Source organism: Epinephelus moara, chromosome 10 (assembly GCF_006386435.1).
Source record: "Epinephelus moara isolate mb chromosome 10, YSFRI_EMoa_1.0, whole genome shotgun sequence".
In the NCBI taxonomy this organism is placed as follows: domain Eukaryota; kingdom Metazoa; phylum Chordata; class Actinopteri; order Perciformes; family Serranidae; genus Epinephelus; species Epinephelus moara.
This window is the reverse complement of record NC_065515.1, coordinates 8,904,841-8,917,160: the sequence shown is the minus strand read 5'-3', so window position 1 is coordinate 8,917,160 and position 12,320 is coordinate 8,904,841. Positions and strand designations below refer to the sequence as shown.

Here is a 12,320-nt window from a genome sequence, read left to right as displayed (position 1 = left end):
GAGTTGAGCGTAAGAGAAAGACAAGGAACTTGTTCCTAGACCCAAACACCACGGCCACTGTGTGGGAGTGTTTTGGATTTAAACCAAATGACAGGGGGCAGCCCAGTAATTTGGACGAGCCGGGTTTGTTCTAAAACCATCTCAACAAAAAGAGCGAATACGACCAACTTAACTGCACACCTGCTACAACAGTAACATGCTGCTCTAACACTGATGCTTCAGTATTAATAATCTAATGATGCCATATATAATAATACCAGTCAGAGGAACCAAACACTACTTCTACTGTAATACTTTAACTACATTTTTCTCTCTTATGACGTGTTGTCTGACCACATCAGAAATCAAATGTGTTTGTCATTCTGAACAGCTTCAAGGTGGAGTGAATGTTAAAATAATTAGGCAATAAACATCAAAACACAACATTAGATGTCATATTTGGGTTTATATTCAACTAAGGTAGGCATTGTGTGATCCATGTACTATAGATTTTTTTTTTTTTTTACTGTAACTGAAACACAACACGGGAGCGGGATGGGACGGGAGTCATTCTTGTGGGATTGGGACGGGATGGGATTATTTTTGTGGGACTGAAAATCCACTCCCGTGTCACCCTCTACTTTGCATACAAATTCAAAATAAACTACGTCAGTGCAACTCTGCAAATTGATGGGGTTTTTTCTTCAGCAACAAATGCACGTGGTTACATTTAGCCAACACATGCACATGGTTGGGTTTAGGCAACAAACGCATGTGGTTAGGTTTAGGAAAAAAGAACAGGGTTTGACTTTACAATCTCACAGGAAGCGAACACTGGCCTCCCATCACCTCTCCCGCCTTCCCTACTCAGACTTCCACCACTTTAACTTTCATTGTTGTCGTACCACGTTTCCCCGTGATGGCTTTGTCACTGACCAAGAACCGTTTTTTGACAAATTCAGAGTGAGACCATTTGCAAAGAACAATCTGGCAAAGAGTCTCTGCACGGCTGGGGTATATATACTGGTTGTTTGTAATCAGGAACAGGTGAATGGAGTTGCCTTGATGCGGTGGAGTGACTGATGCTGAGGAGAAAACCAGGTTGAATGGAAAACTACTGAATGGGAACTGGGTGCAGAAATGAGCAGGTGACTAGAAATGCGTAACTGTGACAAAACCACTCCAAGCAGAGGAGGAATCTCCGAGAATACCATATTGATGTATTAGTGAGAAATACCTGCTTTTCAGCACTGAAGAAATTAAAAATTAATGAATCCTTTATCTGTCACATGAAATTATACAAGGTACAGCTGCAGTGAAATGTAATCCTGTCAGTTCCCTCAACTCATGCACTGTAATTTAGACCTTTTTGCCTCTTCTTACATTGTAGACTGTTGCTCTCGAACTGTCCATGTTTCTAGACTAGTTTCAGTGTTTGTGTTTATGCCATCCCAGAGTGGAGCCATCAATGTCAAAGAGATTAAAACCTGGATCCAAGACACCTAAAGGCATCAGTATGCTGTCTGAAATCCTCTCCCCCTCCACCCACACCTCCCCTTGGACTTGGCAGGACTGAGTCTGACAATTGTTGGGACTTTCTGAAACTGACAACCCAGCAATTACACCCAACCAACTTGTGATTGGCTAAGTGTGCTGAAGACAGAGAGCAGGCGGGATTCATACTTCTCTCTCTAGCACTCTATTTCATTCCTCACATAACCATTTCCAACAGAGTGTAACACCATGGATGTCTTCAGGGAAAGACTGTCTGAAACTGTGTTGTTAGCACCATTTCTACAATGCATCGTGCCTTGCACCTCTTTTATTAGTGTGTTTCTATCCATGGAAACAATCCTGAGGCATGCTGAAACTTGAAGTCAGGGTTCGTGTAACTGGAGTAAAAAAGGTTGGGATGCATCTTCTATTCCAGCTCTCTCTACTTAAAGCCTTGAAACTGTATACTGTTATCACACTTTCATTCCAGGGATGTTTATCTGATCCTGGCTTCAGGAATAACGTGCTCTCAATTCTAATGCGCCTAACTGTGATTTCCCACTGAAGACAATTTGACTGCATAAGGTAAGATATTTATCAATAATTTCTTCCTCCTGCCTCTTTTGAGATATAATCAGTATAATCAGCCATCCTCTTCCTGTGAATCTGTATCTATGGTGTGCCTGCTGATACTTTCTCTACTTCCAGGCACAATTCTTGATTAGAGTGACCCTATTTTAGAGTTTTCTTAGCTGCAATATGTTGGCCTGAGGTATATTAAACAACCCAGTTGCCAGAATAAATGTCACTGTTGTACATTGCTGCAAATTATGGATACATCACATTTGTATGTTATTATACTTTAAACTTGACTGTTTCTTTACATTTCCTTTCTGTGGTCAACATGTGGTTTTGTCTTGGCACAAAAACGACTTAGTTATGGTTAGGATAAGATCATGTTTTGGCTTAAAACACCCATATTATGTGGCACAAAAGCCACTGGAAACGCCATGATGTGTTACTAAAAAAAGAAAGTTAAGTGGCACAAAAGCTGCTGAAAATGCTGTGATGCCTCCTTAAAAAAAACCCCATGTTTGGCGACATGAATGCTGCTGGAAACACCGTGATGTGACACTAAAAAACACCAACATTTAGTGGTGCAAACACCATTGGAAATGCTGACAATGCACCACTAAAAATCACCCACAATTGGTGGCACAAAAGTCGCTGAAAACGCTGTGATGCGTCATTAGAAAATCACCTATGTTTGGTGGCACAAATGCTGCTGGAAACGTTGCTGGAAATGCTGTGATGTGTTGCTAAAATACACCCAGGTCTGGTGGCATAAACACCTCCAGAAATGCTGCAATGTCTCAGAAATGAACAACCAGTTATGTTTGTTGGTCTCGAACAGTGGTTTGCAGCTTGGCAGGCGTCTTACCTAGGTGTCACTAGAAACCTTGATATGATTCATTTGAAACATACAAATGTAATGCATCTGTGGTTTGCAAAAACCGATAATGCCAACATTTACTTTTGGTGAATCGTAGGTCAAACTGCTCATCAAAAGCCTCTGATATGTTTACTGTGATTTCTCGGATTGCTTCCTAGCAATTTCTGGCTCTCCTGCGCCTGATTGGATACTGGGCATTCTCACCCTTGTTTAATTTATTTGTGTTTTGACGGCATATTTAGAGAAGACTCAAAAATTGTTCTTTGATGTTCAGCAGTGTGTCCAAAACATTAAGGAAAGTCAGATCCATCATCAGTCTTTACTTTCCTGCTTTGCTTGCGTGTCAACTGGTGACAGTTCTCTTACTACATCTGTGCTGCAACTAATCAGGTCAGAAAATCACAGAAAACACAAATTAAAGAGGATTTTTTCAAAGCCATACAGTCTGCATGATGTATTTCTGCCATACAGTATAAAGGATTTATCATGGTTGATATCATTGCTTTAAAATCCCAATAATGTCTTTCCCATGTTAATGAGCTTAGATGCACAGATGGCACCGTCCACTGACCTGATGGTGATGATCTGGCCAAAGTCCAGCTCGTAATTGTTAACTTGTGCGATGAATATCGCTGCCACAGCCTCATAGAGAGCGGTGCCATCCATGTTGATGGTGGCGCCCACGGGAAGCACAAAACGGATGATGCGGCGGTCAATGTGGTTGTTCTCTAACAGGCACTTGAAGGTTATAGGCAATGTTGCAGAGCTGAGGGAGACAGAGAACAAGACAACGAGCTCAGAATGTTGAAGGGTCAGGCAAAAAAAAAAACAATTCGTTACATAACCACCTCCTAATTTCTCCTGAGCGTCAGTGTAAACAAGTGAAACAAATAGCTGAAACTCTGACGAACAAGAAGAGACGCAGTAATGTTTGCGATAAAAGGACTGATTTCACAAAGTCTAATGAACCATGCCAAAGTTTTTGTGTGTTTGGACAATTTAAAATCACATAACTAAGCATTGCTGTGCAGCATTTTCCAAAGCACGCTGTTGTGTTTTAGATTTTCACTTTCTCGCTTTCCTACCTTCCAGGCAGCCACTGGTTTCCATTCATTTCTGTAAAATTAAACCATTCTGAAATCTGCCACAGTCAACACAATGTCTGCTAATATGAGGCAAGCTAAAACGCTGACACTGTCAGTTTTTATAGAGGAACTCTATCCCAAAATATCAACAACATGTGCATGCACACACACACATGGATAGGTGCCAGTCTAATAAAATGCGTGGAATGCTCCTTTAAATTCCCATCTCTTCCCACACACACCAGATGTTTTCTGATCTCCCAGAGTCCCTCTGAGGCTGTTCATGGTAACGTCTCAGTAAATGGAGAGGAAGGAAAGGATAAGTTGCGTTAGGACTCAGGGATATATCATTTTGATCCACACATGAGAAACTAATAACAAGTCGCTGATCTTTTTACAAGAGATCAACATAAACAAAAAACAAGTTCGAGGTCCAGTGTGTGGGAGTTAGAGGGATACACTGGCAACACTGGAATATAATGTAAAAAGTATGGTCTTTTTTGTGTCAATTCAGCTGAAAATAGGAATTGTAGTGTTTTTTGTTACCTTAGAACAGTGGTTCCCAACTGGTGGGTCATGGGTCCATTCTGAATGGACCGCAAGTGACTCGCATTTGTGTCAGTTGTTAAAAACACACTTTATTTTGAAGGACTATGAATTTCCAGCACAGAGCCTTTATTTTGAAGTGCCAGATGCTGCTGTCGAGTGAGTAAATGAAGGATAGCTACTTAACAGAGACAATAAACCAGCTCGGCAACATGGCAAGTATGATGCTGAATTTATTAAACTGTGTGGACCCTAAGGAGAAATCTGGACCCCCTTGGGTTTTTGTGATAACACATATTATTATTGCAATATTCAACTTGGTTTATATAAAAAGTTATGAATGAATTTGTAATTGACTGTATCAGTATGTTGTGCGCACTCAGTTCATAATAAAGAAAAAAACTCTACCTAAATAGTGTAATTTGATTTAGTTTGATTTAAAAAACCTTCACGACGAACCTATTTGTCGCCATTTGTGCGAAGGAATTATAAGTGTGTGACACATGACATCATCTTACATTATTCCCCGTTTAATTGGATGTGTTATTGGTGCTTTGATGAATTTTAAAAAGTTCAAAATGAATTCTTTAATCATTTGGTTAATGAATATTTCATGAGTAATAGTTGGTTGTCAATTGTTCTTTGATATTTGTAAATAAAAACAAACATTTATGTCATGATAAGAGTGATAACACACATTATAGAGGCTATTATGCACAGACATAGATACAGGTGTGTCATGAGATTGCCATGTTTCTAGGGCCAGAAATCTGAGACCTCTGCGGATAATTCAGCTCCCGGTAAAAACCTCCTAAACAATGAACACTGAAGGAATTCAAACCGGGAGAAGTTTCAGCTGGTTGCAAAGTGCAATCTTCACCACTAGATGCCGCTAAATCCCACTAAATCTTATTCAAGGTTCCTTTAATTGAGTTTGTTCACTCTGCGGTTATTTCCCTCACCTGGAAGAGGTTGCCAGGGCGATGAGCAAGGCTTGCAGGATTCCCCGTATGTAGACGATGGGGCTCTTTTTGGTGATGAAGAAGTACATGGCAGGCAGGATGAACAAACCATGCAACACCAGACCAAAGACCACAGTGACAGCATAGAAACCCAGCTTCTTTCCCATTGCTGATGGATCGCTCATCTCCAGGATTTTACCGGCCACCAGGAACACAATGCCAAATGGGAAGTACCTGTCAGGGCAAGGAGAAAAGACAGGTTTCAGCTCAGCCTAGGAAGACGTGTCATGAGCACAAGCCTCTTGTCCATGACTAGATACATGTGGACAAGCAGCCCAGGTAGGCTTAATTTTCACTGATCAGAAAACAACATGTGAAGTCGTTCACAGTCAGGAGGTCAGTGGGAACACAGCTGGGCTGCAGTCGAGGAAATGGAATACATTTATTTTCTGGGACGCTGCCAAGATGTGGAAGCAGTTTTGGACTAGCAGAGTGATTCAAGTAAACATGACCTGAACACTTAGTCTGGACCTCTGTGGGGGGTCTGGGGAAGGATTTTTTTTTTTTGGAACTAGTTTAGAGACCTGCATTTATTCATTTTTTATGGGCTGTTATGGGGACGTTGAGCTTCACATTGGCGTACATTTAAAATTATTTTCAGGCCTCGACGTTTGGGGTGAAGTCCTGACAACATGACCAGACGACACTGATGCCTGTAACCATAGTAACTGACTCCTGCCTGCATGAGGAGGACGGAGGGGGACGGAGGGGGAGAGACGCTGTGCTGCTGACTGAGTTTACTCTGAGCAGCAAGTCACTAAAAGGGTCAGACAAATTGCCAAGTCCAACAAAAAAAGGTGACAAGTTGTGTTTGTCACACAAGATTCAGTGGTTATATGAGCTCATGGTTCATATTATATCAATGCTCCCTCTGGGTCTGTTCTTTATGTGGTAGCAGGTCCGGCAGCACATGCTTGTTAGTGTGTATGAGTTTGTGTGCGTGTGTCCCACTGCCGTTATTTTTTTCCCCAAGAGAGTTCCACCTGGTCTCACCCTACTGCACTGTAGTTGACAAGCACTTACCCTAACCAAGACCTCTTTGACCCAGCTGCTGCTGACGTCAACACGTCACCATAATGAGTACCAGCCAATCACAGCACAGTAGGATGGGACAAGGTGAAACATTCTTGGGAAAAAAAAACTCTGCATCCAACTTCGCAACCTCCCGCCACTGTGGACTGTGGGCCGTCATCCTGGAAGTGTAATGCCAGCCTGTTTTCATTCCAAGGTCACCAAATACCACCACTTTGTCAGTGATTTCGGCAACAGACAGCAATACCAAAAGCCACCTTTCACGGTGGTATGATACCCCGCCAGGTGGTGTCAGTTTGTCATGTGGCTGGACAGAACTTTTCGTGGTGTTATGATATGCCACCGGACGGCACCTGTTGTGGCAGTATGGTATACAAACGGGCGGCGAAACCATGGAAACCATGGACTTTCACCCGGGAGCCCGGTATTCACTTCCTGTATCAATGCAGAGCCAAATCATGATGCTATTTTCTAAACCTAACCACCTGCTTTTGTTGATGTCCTTGCGCTGGCTGTGGCGTAGCAGCAGGAGGCCAGACGTGGGAGCATAATTAGCACGTAATATATAGATGTGAAAGTCCACTGACAATGCAGGGATACTTGACGAACATGTAGGTAACGCCCGCTTACCGGTTCACCCCCAAGGTTAACACCATTAGCTCCATCAGCCCTGTTGCTAGCACTGTTCATGCCTTTAGCACTGTTAGCTGCTAGTGGGTCAGTCACCTCCATGTTAAAGTCCATGTGCAGGCAATTCTAATGCAGACTCTGAATTAGAGATGCACCGATATATCGGCTGAACATCGGTATCAGCCAATATTCACATTGTTGACTGCCACTGTCCTATAGGCAAATAAGATGACATTTACTGGTGGCAGTGGGCGGTGTTTTTCCCAGTGTTGTGCAACAGTTTTGTGCAAGCTAAAAGCAGGGGTCCAGACTAATGACATCCCATCACCCTGGACAACAGAAAACGTGACTGGGATGAACAAGGACACAGGGGGGCATCTCTGTGACCTGGGCTTATGTCATTTGTGGTCATACTTCACTACAGCTATGGGGAAAACCTAACACAGGTTTCATGTCTTCTCACCATACGCTGCATACACTGTATAAAATAACGGACATAGCCATCATGACAGCTATTGGTTTGTAGGCTCCCATTTCTAACCTCTAGTTCAGCTCTTGGCCGTCACCATCTTGGTTTTTTGGAGCCAGAAGTGACGTTGTTTGGATGTGAGATTGGAGCCTCATAGACTGCAGTGACACCTCGCAGACAGCCTGTCACTCAAAGTGGCCATGTAAACCTAGCTTCTTAAAGTAAAACGGTTTCTTTTAATGCGTCATTACCATATAACAATGGCAACAATTCTTAGGACGGCCTCATTCAGGCTCTGGCAGAAGTTCACCAAGGCGCTGCCATTTGGCCCCATCCTCCCCAACATAATACCTGTGAAAACACAGAGCACAATATTTAAAACAATGGATGAAAGCTTTTTAATTTTCAAAGATAAATTCTACTTGAAGCCAAAACACAAGTCAGAGAAGAATGATGCAGGGTTTTACCCATGGTGGCTGAAAAAATAACAATCCCCAGGACATTCATTCCATCGCTTGTTCCTTCCCGAATGCGTATGAGCACATCAGGGGGTGGAGTCAGGTCAAGGGCGAAGTTCTGGATGTCGGTACCATTATCGTCCTGGATACCGTAGATGAGCGCTCGCCGCGTGGTGGACTCTGATTGACTCACCGTAGGCTTGGGCTTCACAATGTACTCACTATTTGTCCGATACTGTTGCCAGGGAATAGAAACAGAAGCAGAAGAAGACTTCTAATAAAAGCTACGTCTTTGTGTTGGAGTCACGTCTGTGTGTGTTTGTGATGTCAAAGGTCTCACCTGCTGAAATGTGGCTTGGACCAGATTAGCTGGGAACATGTTGCTGCAAGGAAAAGATACACAGGAATTAAAACACTGGTTGATCAATAAGGAAGCAAGCAAAACTTAGATACTCTATGCTTTTGGGAGTTTTTTCCCATCAGTGTAAGAAGTAATAATATCGGTATACTTGTCCCTTGTGTATAATCAGATCCTTCTTCACTACAAAGCTGAAGAGAACTCAGATGTTTCGGAGGTTCTTGCTTTGAAATGGCAATGAAATGGCAGTGAGTCATAGTCAGCAAGATCCAAATATAACAAGCTGATATAATACAGAGCCTGCAGGAGTGAACAGAGCAGCTCTCATGCTGTAACCTCATTCCATGAGAGGAGTTATTCAGAATTATTCACTTTAATACAAAAAAACAAGATGAAAAACAACATATACAAAATGAGGTTATTCTATTGTGTCTCTGCAATTCGATACGATCCAGTGATTTTTTAACCTCCTGTGTAAACAAACCAAATCATGCTGAAATACTTTGTTTTCATATTGGTGTGTTTGACTGCAGCTGTGCAACACGGCGCCAACTTAGCAGCCGTGACCTGAAGTTTAACGTTTATCCCACAAAACCGTGGAGCTGCTCTCCAAAAACTCATTTAAAAACCATCTGCACTTCACCCACCAGACACTCGACTGTTTTGAGAGGTGCATATAATATGATAAGCTAGATAAGGTCTGACGATCGTGGCCCACACAGACCATTTGATCTCCTGACTTTATTAAAACAACAAAATAGAGGCTAATTGCACACAAACGTGTGATGACTCAAAAATGAACTGTGGATCACTTACAAGAGCCACTCAGGAAAACACTGTTTATAACAGAACACCTGAAATGTAGGTGTTTTATTTAAAGCAGGGTGATGTAACACGCTTATCTTCTTATACATTTAGGGCACTATTTTAGTGCACGGTCTCAAGTGCATTTAGGGTGAGGCCAGCTCCTCTTTGCTAGTTTAACAGCACATAATCTGGGTGTAAAGTGAGGTGCAGTGGGCAAAGGGGTTGTATTTAGACCCTTAATTAACCGTTTTAAACGTGGATTTCTTGTGCGGCGTTCAGATGCCTTTCACACGCGGCAAGCCTTTAAAATATCTCAACAAACTGGTTTGGTTTCTACAGAAAACAGAAAAAGGCAATGAGCGTTATTAGAAAAGAGTCATCAGAAAATTATCAAAAAATTCTAGATTTACAATTGTGTGACAGAAAATGAATAATTTATAAATAATATAAATAATTGATAGCACATTTTTCCAGGTAATTTTCTTGGTTAGTTTTTTTGTTTGTTTTTGTTTTGTTTTGTTTTGTTACTTTTCTTTGTTGCTTATTTTCAGGTAATTTTCTTGTTAATTCTTTTCTTCTTTTTTTTTTTACTTTTTTTTGTTGTTGTTTATTTTTGCTTTTTTTAGGTAATTTATTGTTTGATTTTGTTTTGTTTTTTACATTAATTTTTGGGCTTGTTTTTGGGTAATTCCTTAGTTAATAGTTAATTATTAATAACACAATATTTTCTTTTTCTTTTTTTTTTTTTAAATCAAGCCAATTTGCTCAGATTTTAAAGGATTAATCACTGGTGTATTTTGGGAGTAACATGAATTCAACCAATTGGAGCGACATTTCTTTATATCTCTATGTGGCCGGGGGGTGTTGGGGTTGGCAATTTGGAATATAAGTTGGAATATATCTCTTCATAAAAAACTGAAATTTGTTCTCCACATTTGACCCATCCCCTGAGGGAGCGGTGAGCAGCAGCGGTGCTGCGCTCGGGAATCATGTGGTGATCTAACCCCCCAATTCCAACCCCTGATGCTGAGTGCCAAGCAGGGAGGCAATGGGTTCCATTTTTATAGTCTTTGGTATGACCCAGCTGGGATTGAACCCACGACCTTCCAGTCAGCGGACACTCTACCGCTAGGCCAATGAGCTGGTCATATTCTCTACTTGTGCTACAAAAGACACTATGTAGTATGTAAGAGTAATACAATGAAATACCCTATTTCTAAAATACAAACAAATCATAAAATGCTCACAGTAATCTTAATCACATTTCAATTTGTATTTAAACCACATACACTGGATTTCATAAAAGTAGAAAATAAAACATCACAATATAACCTATTTCTTAAGATTCCCAACCACAAAATATTCTGTGACCTTAATCACAGCAACGATGTTAATACAAGAATCCAAATCCCTTGTCGTCTTGTGTTGACTAACTTGTATCCATGTTGAAGTATCTGGATAAAACTGACTGAAAACATCAGAACCACAAAAGAGCTCGAACTTAAATGCAGCACAGATCTTTATTTACCGTTAAAGTAGCAGTCTACATTCAATAACTCTATTAGCATCCAAGGTTTCATTTCACTGAAGAAAAGCTGAGACAACAATGGTGTCTTTGAAAACACTTGCTGACTTTGAAGAGAAATTGCGCCCATGCTCATCAAATCCAGTAAGATAAAAAGAGCTGTTGAGACTGTGAAGGATAGATTACATAACCTGTGACCTTGTTTTTGTAAAGAAAGATGAATAGCAAAGTGATGCTGGGGTGAGCGGGTGTCCTGTCTCTCAAACTTTCCACCCGGTCTCGCCACCACACAAAAAATGTCTTAAGAAATGTCAATAATTGGTAATAAAAACGTAATAGTATCCCAGGTAGCCAAAATAACCTGGCCCAGAATTGGCCTGAACTCTGCATGCCAGATGAAATTAGCTGGGCCACGTTCAGTCGTCTGACTCGGCTGAGACTCAGCATGAATGATGCCCCAGAATAGGGTCAGATCAGCTGGCCTGATTCCGGTTGCCGACACTGCCATCACTGGGATAGCATCCCATAGAAAACAAATGTCATTAAAAAAGTCATGGTATCACATGTCGTGGAAAAAGTTTTGGTGTGTGCACTTTTCCTGTAAAGCCCTAATCATAGACTGGCTCCCTAAATGGGCACACATTCATCAAAATATGAGAATGCCTGACTAAGGAATTTTGTTTCTAACACTTTAAAATTGCCAGTTTAGCTGTTAAGTTTCCAAAATGTTTTTCTCCTGGGCAGAAATTTCCTCCAGAGGATTGGGTCACAGAAGGCGTGTATTGAAAACGTCCTCCCTCCCAGTATTGAATTGTTGATTACAGTCCTGCCAACTCTGCACAAAACACAGCAGATGCAGATTTATCCAAAAACCCAAATTAGATGTTTTAGCTCACTCTGCCTTCACAACAGAAAGATCTCACACATGGTGACATTTAAACTAATTGTCGAGTCAAAGGAGGAAGCTGTCACTTTAAACACACAGACAACTTGTCTTCTTAAGGTAGTGCAACTTTTTTTTTTTTTTTTAAACTTTACGACTTATTCATGAAATCTCAAATCACTTTTCTAAAATAACATCGAAGGTGATGAGATGGTAAGTCTTTGGAAGCATTTCTTGAATAGGTATTAAAAGTAATACCTCTCAACCATCACTTACAACCCACTCTCAGTGTGTCGCAGTGCACTATCTACAGAGACTCTGCCCTCTGCTCGTATGTTTCTCCTTATTTGGCTGTATTCTGAGTACATAAAAAGTATGTTTTCTTTTATCATATTGAGGAAATGTTACCGTGTCTTAGCCTGGTTCCAGACCATAGACCCCGCCCACTCAACTGAGTAGGCTTGCATTACTGGTCTGGCATACTGCAATGAATTTGCGATTTATCTCGTCCAAACGATGGACGGACCAATGAACGCCGGGGGTCTAGCGATTAGCCAATCAGCGCCACGCTGATGTCAA

The 12,320-nt window shown here is 41.3% G+C and overlaps 1 protein-coding gene across 1 annotated transcript in view; it reads right to left on the bottom strand.

Moving 5' to 3' along the window:
* The window catches only part of slc1a7b (solute carrier family 1 member 7b), a 65,293-nt gene that overhangs the window by 8,904 nt on the left and 44,069 nt on the right, over positions 1-12,320 (bottom strand). The window contains exons 4-8 of the mRNA XM_050054828.1: positions 8,509-8,551; positions 8,178-8,403; positions 7,962-8,061; positions 5,520-5,753; positions 3,498-3,692 (exon numbers count right to left, since the gene is read on the bottom strand). Coding sequence (XP_049910785.1) covers positions 3,498-3,692; positions 5,520-5,753; positions 7,962-8,061; positions 8,178-8,403; positions 8,509-8,551 — 798 coding nt within the window. The remainder of the gene's footprint in view (positions 1-3,497; positions 3,693-5,519; positions 5,754-7,961; positions 8,062-8,177; positions 8,404-8,508; positions 8,552-12,320) is intronic.